Genomic DNA, 19,758 nt, shown 5'->3' on the forward strand with positions numbered 1-19,758 from the left:
GCTCAGTTCAGCAGAACAGACATCTACAAGCGCTGTTGGTCCGCAGGGAGATGCAAATGTCCACTTGAAATTCTTTTCACTGCTGCAGTTGTACACAGAGAAGGCCATGTCTGCTCATCATGCAACATAGATGTGAATATCAGTGATCCTGGGAAGAGGTCAAAAGATGTCATTCCAAACTTGTGATAGCCTTTAAAATTACAGTTATGATGCTGCGATTTATATTTTCTCACCTGAGTCTCAAATTTCTTCTAGTTCTCAGGAAAGGACGGGGTAGGCTAAATAATGTGCTAAAAATGAGAACATGAAACTGAAAATAGATATTTTAAAACAGACTTTCTTCTTCCTGGATTATTATTGGTACATACAGAATATTCTGCTTTATTTAGGGAGCAATTCATCAAATCAAGTATCTGCATAAACATCAAATAAAAGTGTATAATTAAGTATAATATAAAGTTATGAGGATATTTATTTTACATTTCTCAGGAGTGCAATACGAGTATGTTCGCGTTTGTACACTAGATGGCAGTATAGGTCACAGCCGGGCTGTAGAGCGCCCCGACTGTCAGATACGTCACTGCTGACGTCAGAGTCTCTCCTCAGAGGAGAGAAGTCAGGTTTCCACAGCAGCGCAGAACACGAGCGGCGACACAACTTTACTGCGCGACATTCTTTGATTTCTCACTTTAAAAATCGTATCCAAGTCGAAGAGAAGCGGCGAATAATGCCGAGGCAGGAAGAAGACACATTCCTGCCGTCCTGAGTGTTTGTTGTTCCTGCTCTCCGCTCCAGAGCAGTTTCCGGATACCAGCCGCGGTTTTTCTGGAGGGTTTTCTCGCATCAGTTTGGATTGTTTTCCACACTTTTCTCTATTTTACTTCAACAAATCCCTCTCCAGTCACCCCGCAGACGAGTTTTACCATGGAATCCCAAAGATAACAAGGTAAAGTTAAGAAAACATTTCTTCAAGTCTGCTGCTTTTTTTTAACACTAACTTATGACATTGGTTTTGTTGACCAAATATCATGGGCTTGTACAATTATTCATAAACACTTGTGTTGTGAAAAACGCATGTTTGCTTGTGTACTACATAACGTGTATATTTATTTGACCGTATTTGATTGACTATATAAATATTTGCTGTTTTTTTAGTTCACAATGGTAATGAAGATCTAAAGATGTGATCAAGTGAGAAAATGTATCTAAATATTTCTGTTATTACTATTCAGATAGAATTGCGTAGAGGAACTGGTAGAGCCAGACTGAATGCAAAATATTCAATAGACAAAAAGGAATGACGAGAGATCAATTATTTTAAAAGTGGTTTTTATTCATGACATGTCTTGAGACATTTTAGGAATCTTATTTATCATGGGTGCCACGACAATTCAACCTCCTTCAACTCAACCTGACCTGACTGTGTCCATGTCCTCCACAACTGCATCCATGAACCCTATTAGTTATCTTTGCCCAACATGTCAGATGGAAATGATGTGTATTAGCTTTCAATGGAAACCTGTGTGTACTCATCTGTGCCACATGTGTCGTCACTGTCCTTATACACAATAGGATTTAGCAATGAGTAAAAAACCCCAAAGATGAACAGCTCTTCCTTATTTAGAATGTTTAAGTCTATTGGAATATGAGGCTGATGATAAAATAATTAAGTATACTAATATAAAGATCAACAAGTAAAAATAAGATAAATGTTTTACATTGTATTTATTAAGCTAAATGCATCAATAATGGAGTAAATTGATGCAACATGTGGTCACTCTGAGAAGCCATAGTTTAAATTACCTTTTTATTAAGAAGTTGATGATGGGATGTTGTCTCTACAACGTGTATTTGAACAACCCCAACTCTAAAATACTGACATTCAGGTTCATGAAAAAAAATTCAATACTATTTCTTTAAAACACATGAGTGAAGGTTGAATACTCAGAATGTTCACAAGATAACATGCTGCAAGAATATGCTACTTCCTGTCTGCCAGGATATACGTCAGTCTCAAAAGATGGAGGAGATATGTCGAAAATGTTGACATTGATGTTTCGATTCCGATGGAACGGTTTTTACATTGACAATATCCATGATGCTGCAGGGACCAGCTGGACACTGAAGACATGCTTTACCTTTCCAAGTGAGATGATTTGTTGGAACATAAAATCTTTTCAAATGAATTCGCCATCTATAGAGAGTCTTTATTACTTTGTTAAAGTATTGAAGGGCAAAAGTGTGATTGATATTTTACAGTTAAATGTCCAGACTACACTCTCCAAAGTCCTTCCGTCCCTCCATGGGAACTCTGGTCTAGTATTCTTCTTTCCCAGGATAGTCTTCTATGAGGACTCTTCTGACTCATCGCTGAGAGTGAGTGTTTGGTGGTTCAGGACTCCCCCGCCGCTGACCTCTGAAGTCAGGCAATTATCCAAAGTCTTACTTATCATCCTGTACTTCCTGTCTGTGTTGAGCTTCTTCTGTCCCTTAATCATAAACCAAGCAAACTAAAACAATGTTTATCAAACAAGGAAATAAGCTATTATTTAAAGTAGGTTCACCATAGATTTTTATGTAGGAATTAGCACTGTACGTCAGTCATGTATGACATGTAAAGAGAAAACATGAAACCCCATTTTTTCAAGGTGACTGATCAATATTGAATCTTTAGCATGACTTTGTTCACAAAGTCCAGATTTTCACCATCTTTTTTTAAAGTTGTGTTTCAAAACTGAGGGGGAATGCCTTCGCAGAGCCATCAATTTTTCTGGGGGTTTCACCAAGTATTTCTTCAGCAACATGAGGTCACACAAGCTTAACTTCTCCAGTCCCACATGGGGGAGTCTCCCTCCGAGAGCTCTGGTCTGTTTTCACTGAGACAATGATGTCAGTGTGTGCGTAATGTTAATACGTGCTTGCCTGCACACTCTTGGCAGGTTTAATTGTTGCAATGAAAATAGAATTAGAGTGGGTGGGCTCAGGAACTGGGTTTAGACCATTCACTTTCTAATGAAGTCCATATTCATCACATCTTCTGGTGGAACAAAAAACCATTGCATCAACTCTTCTGCGTGTGAGGAAATCACCCAGTCAAGGAGGGAGACGTTGTTTTCTTACAGCCGCGGATCAAGAGTGTTTCTGAGGAGCATTTGATCTCCAACAAGAGCGTCTGCCGAGTCATCCAGCAGCCAAGAAATGGTGGAACGTTGGGCTAGTGATCAGTGGCCGACACTAGCTGGGCGTCATGCTGGGCATAGGGGCCAAACAGATGGGCCATCTGGTGACTGACTGGCAGGGGACACGGGCTGGTTTGTTTCTGTGTGTGGCAGAGCTGGCATGGGTTTCAGAGACCACCTGTTTTGTGAGTCTTGTCAACTTCTTTCATCTTACTGACACAATGCAGATCATCCAATTTCTCTTAGTAAAGCACCTTTTCCTTTTGTCTTCTTGTAAATATGCTTTTATTTTTATATTAAATCCCTCCAAAGTATTCTTTCAAGATCATTTTTGTGCTCTGAACTACAATGGAATTGTTTAAAACGAGGAATAATTCCAAATGGTGGACCTCTTTTTTATACCACTGCATGAATTAAATTAGTATTTAATCTTGTTTGCAATATTTTAAGAGCATTTTTAGGATTATAATTTAGTTGACATTGCAAGATGTTTTTTTTCTAGTGTTAAGAATATCATATATAATTTAAATTCCTATAAAGATGAAGTTCCAGTAAAAGAGAAAATATTTTGTAATTTTCATAAAGCACTTGTGTTATCTCTTAACTCTTGTGTTGCCTCTGGGACCGACCTCCACCACTGTATAAGTATTTCCGTAAGCCAAGGGACTCTAATCAGGGGCAGAAAGTAAATACTGACATAAATATCTCCAAAACATGACACAACTGATTTTATGGTCTGGAAATAAGAATTGTTTAAAAAGTGTTTTGTTTGAGAGATTGCTTTGTATCTGTAATATTGTTAAAATCATGCATTTAGCTTGTTATTTGTTAAACAGTTGTGTGAGGGGCATGAGGTTGAATAGTATTGTAGGCATTTGTTTTTGTTTTTTAGATGACCTATATAAAAAATGTCAAAATAAGGAAATATATATAGGCCTGCATCCTGCCCGAGACTGTTCATGCAGCCATGGTTGGTTACATGGGACCCTGATGCACTATTCAGAAGCTTCAAATAAGGATCACTGGACTACGGCCTATAACTTGAATGCTACTCTTGCCTAATCTCTTCATGCTCTAGTGTGTAAGAGTCGATCCTGGAAATGAAAGTCCTTTTAGATTGACAAAAGGAAATTGAGTGGAAAAGAAAACATCAAGCCTTTTTTCATGCATCAATCAATGGGAGTTGTTAAGGCCTACAGATTAGAGTGACTTCACCACTAGTGTTTGAAGTTCACTCAAAATATCAAGGCTTGAAAAGGTTCTTTTATTCCATGCATGTCTCTTTTCTTATCGCCAGAATGGGCCACAACAGTCAAAGAAAGTTGACACTAAACAATGCTTTACAAGTGTGTATTGGATATAATAGTAACACAGAAATGAACAAACATGTGAATCTGTGTATGTTAACTGTGTATAAATAATTATTATATTTAATACAGACTTTACTGAAATGTTAACCATAAAAATAACGTTATAAAATCGAAATACGATTTAAAGGCAAAATAAGGATTCTATGCTAGTATTGTGAAAAAACTATCATGATTTATCTGTGTATTAATCTTTTCTCACACCTTAACTAGTCATCAATGCTTCTTGTGAAATCAAAAATGAAAACACCTCACCATTGACAAACATTGGACCTTCACTGTTGTGTTTGGTCTATGATTTGAAAACAGTGACTTTGTCAGAGTAAATATCAACATCAATCTGTTCGTTTTTCTTGCAGAATGGGGTACATAATGGTGTGTTTTTATAAATACCAAGAGAATACAAACTTTTCTGTTGCTACGGCCACCTGTGTCCTGTTTTTCCAGTTCTCGTGCGATATCTGGAGAACCGCTGCAGGAAAGGTGACATTGCTTGCTGGACGTCTAAACTTGTTTTGCATTCACAGGTTGAAGACTCCAGTCACAACGAGAAGTTGAGCTTCGTGCTCAAGTTCACCAGGGCCACTTCCTGATGATGACAGTAAACATGGGTGAGTAGTTGTGGAAAGAAAGTTGTTGTACTAAAACCTGAGCGGATGCTGGGAACGACAAAAGCGCTGACAGGAACAAATCTAAAGAGAAAAAAGTGTGAGGAGGCTGCAGCTGCAGATGTGCCCACCATGTTTGAACCTTTTTGTTGATATTACCAATCCTGTTTTTCTATTTTGCTAGCTACCGTTTCAAAACACTCAGTGATATGAAACCCATTGTTGCAGCTACTACTTGTAATAAACATCACATTATTTGGTTATTTCATTTTAGAGCTTTAAAATAACGATACAGTTCTAAAACGGAACAAAACTACATTAATTATTTATTTAACTTAGTATAGTAGTTAGAATAGTTATGTTCATTTGTAAAAAAAATAATAATTTTGTGATCTGTAAGTGAACTAAACACACACACATGTGCGCATTCTGTTTCATTAACGAAGAGACGTAAACCTCAAAGAAGCTTAAACAAAGTAGTTTTTCTTCCATCAGAGTTCAAATAAAAAGATGCTTTTTCCCATCTGGATTGTGGAGCTCATTTCGTATTGGAGTCAAATGTTTGAGAACCTGTTGTGAAACCTTAGAGACAGGTATTTATACTTCTGAGGTTGCATCTATCTGCACAGTGAAGTCGACACAGTACTAATGGATATTTGAGATATGTTTGGTTTATACAGTGAACCAAATAAATAGTTTTATGGTGATTTTTTTTTTTACTGCTGGATGACGTAGTGAGATACATGACTGCAGAACCCTGCGATACGAGATCTAGTTTCTGTGTACCTCTTGCTGAGTGGAATGTTGTTGGTTAATGTGTGAGCGAAAGAGGAAACGACCAAGAATTTTAGCAACCTTGCCGAAGAGTAATTATTGATGGCTTGATAACCAGCTCAGATCATTTAGAAAAAAATGCAGTTTTAGTCTGCTGTAGTAAACCCCTCTAAGATATATGGTCTGACCCTGATTGAGACTTCTGTGTTGTTCTCGGTGTTATCCTGACCTTTTAATTATATATTTTATTGGGTATTAATTTGATTGTTAAGCGCTTTGTGACCCTGGTCTAGAAAAGCGCTCTACAAATATAAATGACTTACTTACTTACCTTTCTTCGCAGATGACGGTCTTCAAAATGGACCTGGACAACACAGGAATTCACAAGGTACGAACAATTGTTGTCTTCCGATTCATTTCCTTCAAAATAGATACTTCTATTGATTACTTAAAATGATGTAAAGAGACTAGAAAGTGGTTGTTTATTGAGAGTCAGCTCATCAATATAAATGTTGTTTTTTTACTAAAATGCGTCACATTCGAATGTTAATTTAAATATCATTTATGAAAATGTTTTTCCACAATTCTAGTAGTTGCTATATAAGTTTTTCTGAAATCCCTGCCTAACAGTCTTATACAATTGTGAAGTACCTGGTGCAGGGAATATCTGTTTTTTAAAAAGTTTTAAAAAAAGCAACATGGTACTAAAAAGCAAATATGTAACAACTGGTCATACATACTTAAATCATGTTGGAGATTTTGTATTGCAGACATTTGTTTAACATGTAAAAAACAACAATCTAGTTCTTATTGTTAAACTTTAAAATCTCCATTAAAGATTTGTCCTGCTGGTACAGTGAAGGCCTTCTTATAGCACATGACGCATTTTTAAAATACTGTCTCCACCACAGAGCAAATAAAAAATGAAGGCACAACATCGTCAAGAAACCACATTAAAAGGATTGCCGGCATATTTGCTTTGGCATTCATTTGCCTTCTTTTCTTCTCATATAATGTTTCCAGTTCACATGTTTCTTGTTTGAATTCTATTTTGCATCATTAGACTGCACTCATTCTCCACAGGTCTTGTAGATCACAACAGAATGATAAAGTATAATTTGAGTATTTATGCAGCGAGTCAAGGTATCCCTCACCTCTTGCCCTGAGCAGCTGGGATAGGCTCAAGCCCCCTGGGATTCCTGATAAGGGAGTGAGCAGTAGAAAGTGAATGACTTAATATTTGCTGACTTAATGAATGTACTGTATGTGTGTAAGTGAAATTGATCACTGCCCGATTATATAACCTTTCATATAGTATTGCATATTAGCTTGTAAGAAGATTAAACACAATACAAAAACAATTGGGTTAGCTGGTGCTCCCTGGATAGAAAGTTAGGCTAATTTCTAACAACATTGGGTAATTATTAGCTTTATTTAGTTCATGAAGACCCTGAAGAAAAACTCTCTATGAAGTCTTGTGTATATTACATTATGAGCACATTCATGAGACAAGTATAATATATTTTAAGGCTTTATAGAAGAAGTTAATTATCATGTATGACAACATATAACAGGTATTATTGGTGATGGACATTAAAAGGTTATAGTAAAATTGGAATACATTACAAATATCATAATATTATATTCTGAAGAGATATACAAAACAGCTAAATCCAGTGTTATGTGTAAATTCAACTTACAACTACACTACAAGACAGTGATTCACTTAAAGCTCTTAACATCCACCACTTACGCTTCATAAAGCTTGACAAACATGATTATAAACCGTCATAACACCATTTATAAAGCCTTGTACATATATTTTGATGTCTTATGAATTTGTTTGTAATGCATTAAAACAAGGACCTCCGTAGAAAGTTTAACCAACTAATCCCTGAAATTATTTCTAGTATTGATTTAAAATGGTTATGCTGGTGTGACGTCTGCTGCAGTTTAACTGTCAAAGCGCATGTTTTTGCCAAAACGTTGACAAGAATTCAACACTCAACTCTTTCCATTACAGTGAGGCGGTAACACTTAGCAGCGTGGGAAGTGTTTGCAGGCACTTTAGATGTTCAACAAACATTGAAGTCACACCTGATACCTGGGTTACGTCAGAGGAATATTTTGTTAGAGATTAACTTTGGTGTTTCGTAATTACACTCTTTAAACACAAATTATCTTATTAAAAAACTGCTAAAATAGTTTGTGAGTCACTGCTTGACCTCTTGCTGCTGCAGACATGATTGGCTGAAGCAGCTCAGCCTGCTGAATGCCTTTGCCATGATGTGTCTCTCAGCACCAGGAAATCCCCTCAGCGTCTTGATCCAGTGCTGCGTATGTGCTTAGTTTTCACCTGCACTCGTGTTTGCTAACTTTTTTCTTAAAGTCTGATGTTTGAGACCTTGAATAACCTGAACTGGAGCGTGATCTGTACCTCAGACTCTTCTGCATTCATGTACAAAAACAAGAAGAAGCGACTGCTGATGCAACACTGAGCAATCGACCTCAGTTGAGTAATGCCGCTCACTTCGCTTGGCTTCCTGGAATTCCCCTTTTTTCTCAGGCCAGTCAGATTTTAGCAAAGGCGAGAGAAGACGAAAGAAAGAAAGTCACTTTAAGAATGAAATGCTGTGGCTGGAATAGTCTGTGGTCATGGAAAAGTCTAACCGCGGCAACTAGTATTCTAGTCTGTGTGAAGTTAAAACATTTGCTTGAATGTGGTTCAAAGACAGACTTTCATGCATTCACAAATATAAAATTCAAGAATATAATTATGTTATTCGGATAAAAAAAATCCCTAATCTCAATTAATAGTTTTGATCCCATCTTGCCTCTTCATTTATTTAATTTTGAATCATAACACTATGATTATTGAGAAGCCATTACATTCAGGTGTCACTAAACCTTTTCATTTGTTTCAAGGAACATTCTTCAGCTTCCGTTGATACTTTCTTTGACATATGACATAAATATTTTCCAGCTCCTCATTTTCTGTGGTGAACCTCAACACTGGTCACCAATAAAAAAACAAAAAAAACAGCAATGTTGTTGTGGAGGTGTGTGTGGTTTCCATGGTGATGTCGGGACAGAATTTATTACAGCCCTTTAGGCAGCTTTTGCGGGTAGTTATCTACCACGAGGATCCATGGTGGGATGGCTGTTATCTTTCTTGGTGCATGTTCATAAAAAGTCCAGAAAATACCCCTGAATCTTGTGAATTTAAGAGTAAAGGTTTGTTAAGAATGAAGGTGAATAAAGGGTTGTTCTTGTTTCTCAGGCACTGAGCAAGGCCTGTGTTATTATAAATAGTTTACAGTAGAGGCCTCACACTCGCTCACAGACACAGACATTCTCTGCTGTTTGTTTCGTATCCTTGACTGCCAGAGAACTGGGTAGTCTGGACCTCCCAACCAGCAGGCGGAACTAAAACAGCCAGTCGGACAGAAAAGTTCCGCTTCCTTTCAATCTCTACGAACACGTGTTTAAATGAAGTATGACTGACTTGTACTTTTATACCTTATATTCGCTATAACCCAGGTTTCCCAAAACATTAAGGTGGGTCATATGTAGATTATAAATGTCTATAAACCAAAAATCACCGTCATCGACTTGACCTTTTGCAAGGTGTTATTCTTGCTCATTGGCACTCCTTTTTTTGTTCTTTGGTGACTCAGATGTGCATTTATGAACCAATAAGGTGTGCTTATCAGTCATGCCTTAGTCCAAATACCATTGGTTAACTACACACTTAACCTTCTGGAACTTTACTGTACTTTTATACATAACTCTTTTATATGTATTTATCAACACCTCGTCACACTGGCTTTGGTGGCTTGAACCAACAAAAAAGGCAACATTTCAATTTTGTCAACTAAAAGATATCATTTTGTCTGAATTCTCGATTTAAAATCCTATGGTCTCATTAATAAACTCTAATGGCTGATTGGATTCACGTTATTGTGTTATAAAGCAATTTAATAATCATTTCTCTAACTCTTTTTCAGCCTCTACTAACTCAATAAACGTTAGTAAAAAGTTAACCAAAAACAGCAGTTGAGATTTAAAATAGATTCAATATGATGATAAAATAACTAAAGAAAAATAGAATGACTGTCGAGGTACTAGAAAAATCCCAAATAGATAGGTGTATTTTTTTTTACATAAGGCACACACTCCTGATGCAATATATTCCCTTTTTGCAGACCATATCAAATAGAAGTGGAAATCATCTGTTAAGCGAGCACATGAATATCATATGATGATTTTATCAATTTTAGAGGGAAAAACACTCGTCGTTGCTGTCACCGACACAGAACAGTGATACCATTTTTTTCTGAATATGGAAGTCCTGGTGTGTCAGTGACTTCCTGTTTGAGTTGTTGACAACTTGAGTTCCTCAATGAGTACTCAGAGATTTCTACTTATGAACCGTGATCAGTGTTATTGCCTGACTTTGTATTTATTCTGTTTATTTGAGCTGTTCATTTCCTGAGTTGCTGTTTACTGTTATTGCAGTTATTAACCAATAAATAGGCAAAATTACAAAAATTCACCTCAATGGTTTCTTCATGGTGCTTTATTCAAGTAGGAAATGGTTGTTTTTATTTTTTTTATTTTAATGCTATTAGAAAGTTGAGACAGTGGAATTTGGTGAAGATAATGTTATATACATTTTTCAAATGGCAATCTCTTTAAAAAATGTCTATGCTCCAATTATTTAAAAACACTGAATGAAAAAGCAGCGAAACATTAGTCATACTGGGGCTACACTTAGTATAATTTGGTTGTTCAATTATTTGTTTTATGATTTTGTGATGCTTTCTCCTCAGACAAAACAGTATATTTTAAATAGGCAGTGGTTGAGTGTTTGCCCAGATTTTCATCATTTGTTTAAGGAAAAGAGTTAAGGTTCCCTTTCCATTGCCGCCTTCTGACTTCAGCAGTTATTTAACAACTTTATATGTATTACTTTAGCTTTTTGTTCTATGATTATTGTGTTAAAGCCTTTAAATCACTATGAGAATTATAAGAATATAGATTTCTGGAAAGCAAATAAAGATTATTGTATGATTTCGACATACTCCCTTTACTCATTAAGAGCCCCCTGTTTTAAACATGACATTATTTAAAATACAGGTTTAAATGTGTTTTTAAAACGATTAATTAGAAATATATAAATAAAACCCATAAGATATATTTATTAATTTAGATATGACAAAGAAAGTCTGTGTTGATTTGAAACCTTGAACTCCTTATGCTCACTTAACTTTAATTTGAGGATCTGTGTTTGTGTTGAATGTCAAACAGAATACACACATACGAAAGTAGAAACTCTTATATTTTGGTTTCTCTGCAGACGACGAAGACGCTCTCAACTCCATCATGAAGGACCTGGCAGCTCTGGGCCGCTGTTACTCACAGCAGAACAGCCACAAGCCCAAGAACAGGACGTTACTGTACAAACAGGTATCAAGTGTCCCTTTTCTTCATGGAAAGTTGAATCTCGAACATGCTTTATTTATCTTTTAGAAGCATGTATTTCTAAATAAATGAATTTATGCGCAACTTCACATGTATAACGTCTTCACTTTTGTAGTGCATTGAAAAAAAAAAAAAATAGAAATAATGGTCTAAAAATTAGTTCTAAAAAGTACAAATACTGACACATTTCCTCCTTTTCCGATCTAATTTTTCATTCAGTTTGCTGACCTCATTCAGACTTACAGGCTCCTCCAGATTCCTGCTCTCTTAGCTCACGACTTTATGAATAGGAAAAAGAGATTGTGTGGTGTCGTCATACTCAGGTGGAAGGAAAGTCTTATCTTTGTGAGGCAGAGGGAGAAAAATGACACAAAGCCTCGTAACGATCAATGACCTTTTATTGTCTATTACAGAATATTTATCATCATATTAGACTGTTATAATGCTCATTGTTTTTGTTTATTCAGTCCCCCAAATCCAACATAAAATGCATGAATCACTTTTCCACTTCCATAACTCCCCTCTGTTGTTGTGTTTCCTCCACAGGATCTGAGAGTCAAGCTGGAGCATGAGAGAGAGAAACGGTATGTTGGAACCATCAAACTGTTTGTTCTGCTCCTCCGTCAAAGACCTAAAGCTTCACTTGGGAGGTTGTTTTTTTTGTTTTGATTTGCACTGCGTAGGATCTTGTGTCAGGGAGATCACAGCTTCATGCCAGATTAGAAGAAGCTGCAGGAAAATAGTCTCAGAAGACAATCTTCCTATAGGACAGTCTTAAACTGCTTGATTCAATAAAATAATCCAGAGTTTTCCACCTCACGTCCTTCAAGCAGTTATTGGACTCTTTTACTCTACAGCACTAAATAACCCTCCTTTTGCTGCCCTTAAACTTAAATAAACTGATAATTGTGATCGTTATTTCATATCAGCGCCTTGCAACATTTCTACTGTATCTTCTTGTAAATCGCCATCAGAGCTGTGGCTGTAGTGATGAAACTGTGGTGGAAAGCAGGAGAAATTGCACGTCTCCGTCAGCAGAGCCAGGAATCTCATAGGGCTCTTCACTTTTTCACGGCACTAATTGGCTTCAGCAAGGACAACAAGACACGGTCATATCGCTTCCTTCTTCCTCACACACCACAGAACAGTGGAGATTAAAGGAAGCTAGGCTAATGTGTTATTTGTGAAGTCTATCTTTTTTTTTAGGCTTAGACATAACTCGACCAAAATGACAATATATATATATATGTATATATATATATACATATATATATATATATAATATGTATTTTTGTTGGTTCAAGTGTGGCCACGTTATAATTTATGTCAAGCAATTGTTGGTGGAAAAACGGTTGTGTGGCACAAGATTAGTCTTAAAATCTCCTGCTGATATTCAGAGTGTGGTTTTCAGGTGGTGCTCAGCGCGTCTGGTCTCCAGTCTCCACCTCCTTATATTGCATCCTCACTGAGAGGTTTAAAAGAGGCCATGAAACTATGGGATGATAATGCCTGGAATATTTAAGTGGTTTTCTATGTGAGACCGATAATTTGGAATTTGAATTAAATCTATTTTTTTTATAAATTTTCCCCTGAATAAAAAGCAGGTTTTGGATTAAGTGTATTGCTCGTCTAAGGATGTAGTAGATGGTTCAACAGCAACAATTATATTCCTTGTATGTTAATATTTAAATACATGTTAATAAAGGATCATTGAGGTTTAAGTATGTAATCAAGTCGGTTTAACCAGGGATCTTCACTGGCTTGTATTTATTCTGAAACATATTGTCATATCTGTATAGCCAAAGTGAGCATTTTCTGGAATTTTTGAGTGAAAATTACAAAGTTTTTATCTTATCTTAGGTTGTTTCCTTCTTCGGTCTTAAGTTGTCATGAAAGTATTGCAATCCTGTGCACTGTTGAATGATTCTATACTGAGCTTGAGAGCACTTTCCTGATGAGCATATGGTGGACGTGGGAAATTAAATATTTTATTATTATTAACCTTTATTTACACAGGTAACATTTCTATATATATGCTGGTTCAAAGGATGGAGTTGATATCTGTTAGTGCATCTTACTTACACCCCCACTTTTTCCACAGCCCTTCCCCCCAACGCTAACACGACTTTATCAAGCACATCATCATCATAGAGTATAAACAGAGACAGAGAGCGTTTAGTTGTGTTACTGTTTGCCTCTGATCTGCAGGCCTCCCATTTCCCTGAATCGTTGTCTCGACGAGAAGACCAATGAGCAGTCATTAAGATAGTTGGCCTTGTCCTCTGATGAGGAAATGATAGTACAAAAACAACTCCTTTTATCATGATACTATAAAGAGATAGTTGGAAGATTATCCAAAAGCAGTGTGATGACAGATTGACGTCCAAGAAGCTCTTTCCCTCTCGTTATTTTCTCAGGCTCTCTTCATTATTTTCCCTTGGTAAATATGTCTGTGTCTCTCTATCTCTCACTCCGTCGTTCTTTAAAAGAGGAGAGGAAAGACACACATCCTGCTGCTTTTGCTGCCGCTCCATATTTTTTCCCCTTTCCTCTCAGGAAGTTTCCCATCTGCCTTTGTGCTGGCCGGGACGGGAGGCCCGCTTGTGTTGAAACAGCGGTCCGATGCACTCACTGATTGGGAAGCACACTCATGCATGTGAAGTTTTACAAACACAAAAGCAACCCAAAAACACTGGCTGGAAAGCTCAGACTCACAAACGTATCAACACACGTTCAGTAGAAAATTCTGTCCTGTTGCCGCTGATTAATGTCCTGATTCTGTGTCGGAGTGTTTTCTCCTTGACCCCAGTGACCCCCCTCTCTGGGCCTCCCCTCTCATTATTATTATTTTTACCTCTTTGTTGCAGCCAGACAAAACACAACCTGCTTTTTCTGACCTCTGACTCTGTTGTTATTTTTCTTTCGCTGCTCAGGATCATCCCTTTCCAGAGGCCATTGAAGATCAAAGAGCTCATGCACAAAGTGAACGAGGCCTACGGTCAGCAGATGGACATGTTCTTCATGGAGAAAGAGGTCAGAAAAGAGAAGAAATGCTGAAGTTACTGTTGTTTTTTAATCTTATAAATTACTTCACAGTCATGTGACTTGGTAGTCTTGTGTGCTATAATAAATATCAGTTGTCTCAAAGCAGTTTTTTCATCTTATGAGCCGGTGAGTTATGCACAGGTTGAACTTTGTGTGTCATAAAAGTGAAAGACCCACGAGCAGTGCCAGCAGCAACATCCACTCTCCATCATGCACTCGCTCGGTTCTACGATGGCGTCATTATAGAACAATGGGGAGCCAAAAGGTCATGTGCTGTATGTTTTCTTATCCTTAAAGTTGCTGCTGCCGCTGAAGACTCAGGAGGACCTGGACCAGGTCGTGTTAAATATGGGCCTCGGCTCGGGGGCTAACGGTCTGCTCAGGATAATGTTGAAGACCCCAAAAAACAACCATGTGAGTCTGCGATACTGTTTTTAATTCCGACAGGTGTTAGCCTGATGTCATGATGTAGTCATTGCAACCAAGGACTACACTTCCTGTTCTTCCCCTCTCATTTTATTAAGCTGCTGTTCTACCTTGCAGTACCTACAGGTGAACAGCAGGGACAAACAGAGTGAGATGCGGTCTGCACGCTCCCTAGGAGATCTTAAAGGATCCTTGCTCAAGGGCTCAGAAAGAGTTCGCAAGCACTCGACAGGTGAGTTAACTTACATCGGTTCTGGAACGCATTTCCTTTTGTGTATAATGATTGACACAGACTTGAGCACACATCAGGATATATCTTAATCTGCCAGTCTAACCTGCAGCCATAACATTATGACTACCTGTCTAATCTGAGAAAGTTCACCAAGATGGTTTAAAGATCAATGGTAAAAAGTGTATTGTTACATTAACCTTTACCCCCCTAAAAAAATAAAAAAAACGATTACCCAGTTATTTATTTTAAAACCATATTTGTTCTGAAGAAACAACCACTAAAAAGCTTTCAGCGATTTCCTTTACACTTCAAAACTTGGCTATAAATGATCCAAGTGCAAGAGTTTTGCAAGATTTCTTTTGGGTACTACATTTTCCATATCCTAAATATCTGGTCAGTATTATATGTAGTAGTTAAATGCATTTGTTGATGCTTCTGCTTCATTTTCATTTAATTAAACTTCAGGTTAAACATTTAGCAGATTCTTTTCTCCAAAGCGACCTTATACCAACATTTCCAGTTCAAACACTAGTAGTCGTGGTTGACGGTTCAATCCCAGGTCAACGATATTGCCCGTTTTGTCCCTGAGCGAGACACTTGACCCACATTGCTTATGATGGGAGTAGGCTGCGACGCAGTGCACAAGCTCACCATCAGGAGCAATCATTTGTGTCAATCAAGTATCCTGCTCAGGGACACAACAGCGCAATATCGTTCGGAGCTGGGATGTATTGAACTGTCAACTTTAAATGTATTAGGCAGGGGGTCATAATGATTTGGTTGGCTATTACTTTATGAGTCGATGTTTAAGCAAATGAATTTGCAAGCTGACCGCAACAACAAGTTCAGTGTTTTTATGAGTTTAAGCCAAACAAAATGATAACTTAATGATGTTATTGAAGAAGTTTTTCAAGTATTTAATTTATACTATGTATGTACTTTGCGCCGGCTTACTTGGCAAAGGTCAGTGTTATCTCAAGCGTGCAGTTCTCTGCAGCAGCATTTGCGTCCTTGCATGGCAGCTGAAATCACTTTACGTCTGCTGTCGTAGTCAATCTTTGTCACGCAGCGCCAGTGACATCAGAGCTGTCATCTTCCTCCACGCGTATGGAAGTGCATGCACTACATCAATCCTGAAGTCAGATTTAGGACAGATTGGAGGAGAGGTGGAGTGGTGGGAGGGTTAATGATGGTTGACGGATGAAGGCAGTGGATGGTTGAGTGGAGATGTGATGTATAGATGCAGCACCGAGGACAGAAACAACTGCAAAACAAATCAATCTATTCCTTAAAATGTAGTTTTTAACTTAACATTAAAATAATGGTTCATTTCTTTACTCATTCTTAAAACAATATGTCAGAGTTATTTCGATAATCAACATTTTTCATCATTCCTTTTTAATTAAATAAATACACATTTTATTATATACATAACAATGCTATTGTTGCTGAATCTCCTCTTTCATTTCTTCACTTTGTTTTCTCTTTTCCTGTCCATCACAACCTTCATATAACTTGATTCCTTTTCCCACTTTTCACTCAATTCTGTCCTGCTTGTTTCCTTGCTCCACACTCTCAACCATCCCAGGTTCCCTTCACACAGGTCGGACGTCGCCGCCACCAGGGAGTGTTCCAGAGGAGCAGCAGCAGATCGCACGCCAGGGATCGTACACCAGCATCCACAGCGAGGGCGAGTTCATCCCGGAGACTCTGGAGCAGAATGTAAGAGCGTTCTTACTAATGAGGCTCAAAAATTGTTCCAAGTTCTAAAGGTTTTTCTCTTCCTAAATCACTACAGATGCTGGGCCCTTTCGGGAGTGCAGACAACTCTCTGTCAAGTAGCTGTCAGTCAATCGATCAGGCGCTGGACAGGTGAGTGTCATTGTCTGAACACAACTGCATTGATACTATTTTTATCTCAAAGGCTTTTTTTTTTGACACAGCTCTGAGTTGTGTCACTAAGGTTGGATGTTTTGGATTGTAACATTTGCTGAGCTTGCTTTTTTCTTCCATCTTAATTGAAATATATAATTTAGGTAACAGTTGTTTACCTTGGAGTGATAGTTAGAGCCATTCAACTCAACTCAACTCAATTCATAGAGCACTTTATAAAAACAACAGTTGACACAAAGTGTGTACAAGAAAATCAAATATTGCACAAAATGAAAACGGTTAAAAACAAAAAAGTGAATGCAATAAAAGCAAATGAAACAAGAAAAAGGCACTAAGAACAGCTGCCGAGTCTCATGCTGTGTTAAAGGCCAAGGAATACATTTTCCCTTTTATCTATTTTTTCACATTTATAATATAAAACAGCTTTAAAAAATATTTCAATCTAATAATAGTTGCGAAATGTTATGATGTCATAAACGATCTCATATTTGATTCAATAAGAATAAATAATATTTGCTCATGTATGTAAAAACTGAAATGCAAGTGGAGTGTTTTTATTGTTTATTTGCATATTCAGTCAGGTTTTGCATCATAGAAATACATTTGATTTCTAAAAATGTGATTTTAAAAGTGCAAAACTTCCTGTTCTGTTTAATTATGAATTATTTTGGCTGGTGATGAAGTTCCAATCTCTACGCGTGATTGTGTTTGATGATACAATATCCACATCCTGGGCTGTCTGACTCTAATCCACAGCCCATATGTGCACAATCACTTATCTCAGACAAACAGGGTGTGAGATTTAGTCAGAAAGTGAGACCTGGAGTGAGAGTAGAGGAGTGAAAAAGACAGATTTGGAACTGAAATGAAGTCCTCTACGAGCACGAGTACTGGTGAGGGAGAGCGATAGTGGAGGGCCGGAAATGACTCTACCTGCACGAGGCTTATCTGGACTCCAGGCTGCAGAACAATGACAGGAAACCAGTGCATGGAACTTTTCCCTGCAAGCGGGCACACATGCCCCTTATCCAGGGTCTTTGGCCCCACGTCACCCTCCAGTCAGTTGAGACGTCACTCTCTGCGAGTGGTCAGAGCTTCACACATGTTTGCCCAAAAACACAGCCTTATGATAAAAGGAAACAAATTAAAACTGGTTGAAAATCAACATATATAAACAAATATATCAACATAACTGTATCAAAATATATTTTTTTCAATATACATTTTCCAAGTTTAACACAAAACATAGTTTTAGCCTGACCGGGTCCGTTGCCAAGACCGATGTCTCACCACTCATTCTCTTGTTGTTTCAGTCCACCGTTCTCCCAGAATAATCGTGACAACAATTACCTGAACCTCACCTACGAATACAAAGGTAAGATTGAAGATTTAAACATGAGTCGAACCAAATACAAATAAACGTTGTGGTGCAGAACCGCTTTTTCTCTTTATTGTTACACGGTCCAGTCTGCTGTCTCTAGTCATTACTTCTTTCTTATCTTGCCCCCCCTTCCTCCTCCCCTCCATCTCCTCACCCTTTACACCCCCTCCTTCTCCCCCGGGTGCTCGCCTGTCCTTCTTCCTTCAGGAGGCTGATTAAAAGAAAGCAGAATGACAGATAACATTGCCTTTCTCTTTATAATTAGAAGAATCTGCTGTTTCCAGCAGCAACTGTAAGAAATCCGAGTGTTTAAAGTGGAACTTATCTCCTGCTCAGATTCCCACTGTCATTATGACATTGCAAGTGCCAAATACACAAATGTGCCACTATTTTGATATGTGCACAGAAAAAGATGTCGAACACTGCAAACTTTTTTGTTGTACTGGAAATGTGTCATTTTTGAAAAGTTTAAATGATGCAAATTGATTTGGAAGTTTAACTTAAAAAAAAAAAAGGAAAATAAATGGATCAAGTTCAGCCAAGTGTAAATGACTCTTTCTGTTAGGAAAAGAAGAACAACAATGTTATTATGATCATATAGATTTTAAGTGATGAGTTAAAGATCCGTACACGAGGGTGTGCAGCTGAGGTGAAATTATGATACAGTGTTTGAAATATTGGCTAAAAAGTCCAAGTCTAAATGATAGTCATTATAAATCAGCATATTGGGATACAAGACGAGATTAGGTTAAAGTAAGATTTGCAGATTGAAATTAATTAAAGGTGATTAATCAACGCCTTTTAATGTTTCAATTTAACATCTTTTTTTATTGAAGTTTTGTTTTTTGTAAGCATGATTCTTTTTTATATAATTTAATTTAAAATTAATATTTAAAAAAAGATAGACATTTTCTTTACACATAGAGTGTGATATTCTAATTCAAATTATTCCAAAAATACATGTTAATCCATTCGTAACAGTTGAAACATCAATTTCAACATAAAATTGTTGTATAATAATGCCACCAGACTTTCAACCAATCATGGTGGAACTAATAATTTTACTTTCTAAAAAGAAATTCTATAAACAATTCATGAAAATGTCTATATGCTGATGGCACTGATAAACTTCTAAAGTTTAAGAGAAGTTAATAAATGTTTAAAGTTTCTGCAGATTACATGAGGGACAGATTAATACAGGCCAAGGCCATATATGGCCCCTGGACCATATTTTTTCATTGTTACCATATACAATGCAAGGGAAGATCATTCTTGTAGCAGCTTCTTCATCCTCAGTAGCTTGTTAATACTTTGAGAGTGGAAGTACAGTCCCCCAAATCTTCTCTTCCCGGCTGTAGTGCAGAAGATA

The 19,758-nt window shown here is 37.3% G+C and overlaps 1 protein-coding gene across 2 annotated transcripts in view; it reads left to right on the plus strand.

Moving 5' to 3' along the window:
* Positions 1-620: 620 nt before the first annotated feature.
* map3k22 (mitogen-activated protein kinase kinase kinase 22) overlaps positions 621-19,758 on the plus strand; it is a 28,449-nt gene continuing 9,311 nt past the window's right edge. The window contains exons 1-11 of one of the 2 annotated variants that reach the window (XM_087789923.1): positions 621-946; positions 5,074-5,157; positions 6,272-6,316; positions 11,288-11,397; positions 11,959-11,996; positions 14,346-14,445; positions 14,755-14,871; positions 15,001-15,115; positions 16,704-16,837; positions 16,914-16,987; positions 18,322-18,383. In XM_087789923.1, coding sequence (XP_087646049.1) covers positions 5,139-5,157; positions 6,272-6,316; positions 11,288-11,397; positions 11,959-11,996; positions 14,346-14,445; positions 14,755-14,871; positions 15,001-15,115; positions 16,704-16,837; positions 16,914-16,987; positions 18,322-18,383 — 814 coding nt within the window. In that variant the 5' untranslated portion in view covers positions 621-946; positions 5,074-5,138. The remainder of the gene's footprint in view (positions 947-5,073; positions 5,158-6,271; positions 6,317-11,287; positions 11,398-11,958; positions 11,997-14,345; positions 14,446-14,754; positions 14,872-15,000; positions 15,116-16,703; positions 16,838-16,913; positions 16,988-18,321; positions 18,384-19,758) is intronic. The other variant, XM_087789924.1, reaches the window with a different exon arrangement.

This window comes from Callionymus lyra, chromosome 4, assembly GCF_982586985.1.
Source record: "Callionymus lyra chromosome 4, fCalLyr1.hap1.1, whole genome shotgun sequence".
NCBI classification, from domain to species: Eukaryota; Metazoa; Chordata; class Actinopteri; order Syngnathiformes; family Callionymidae; genus Callionymus; species Callionymus lyra.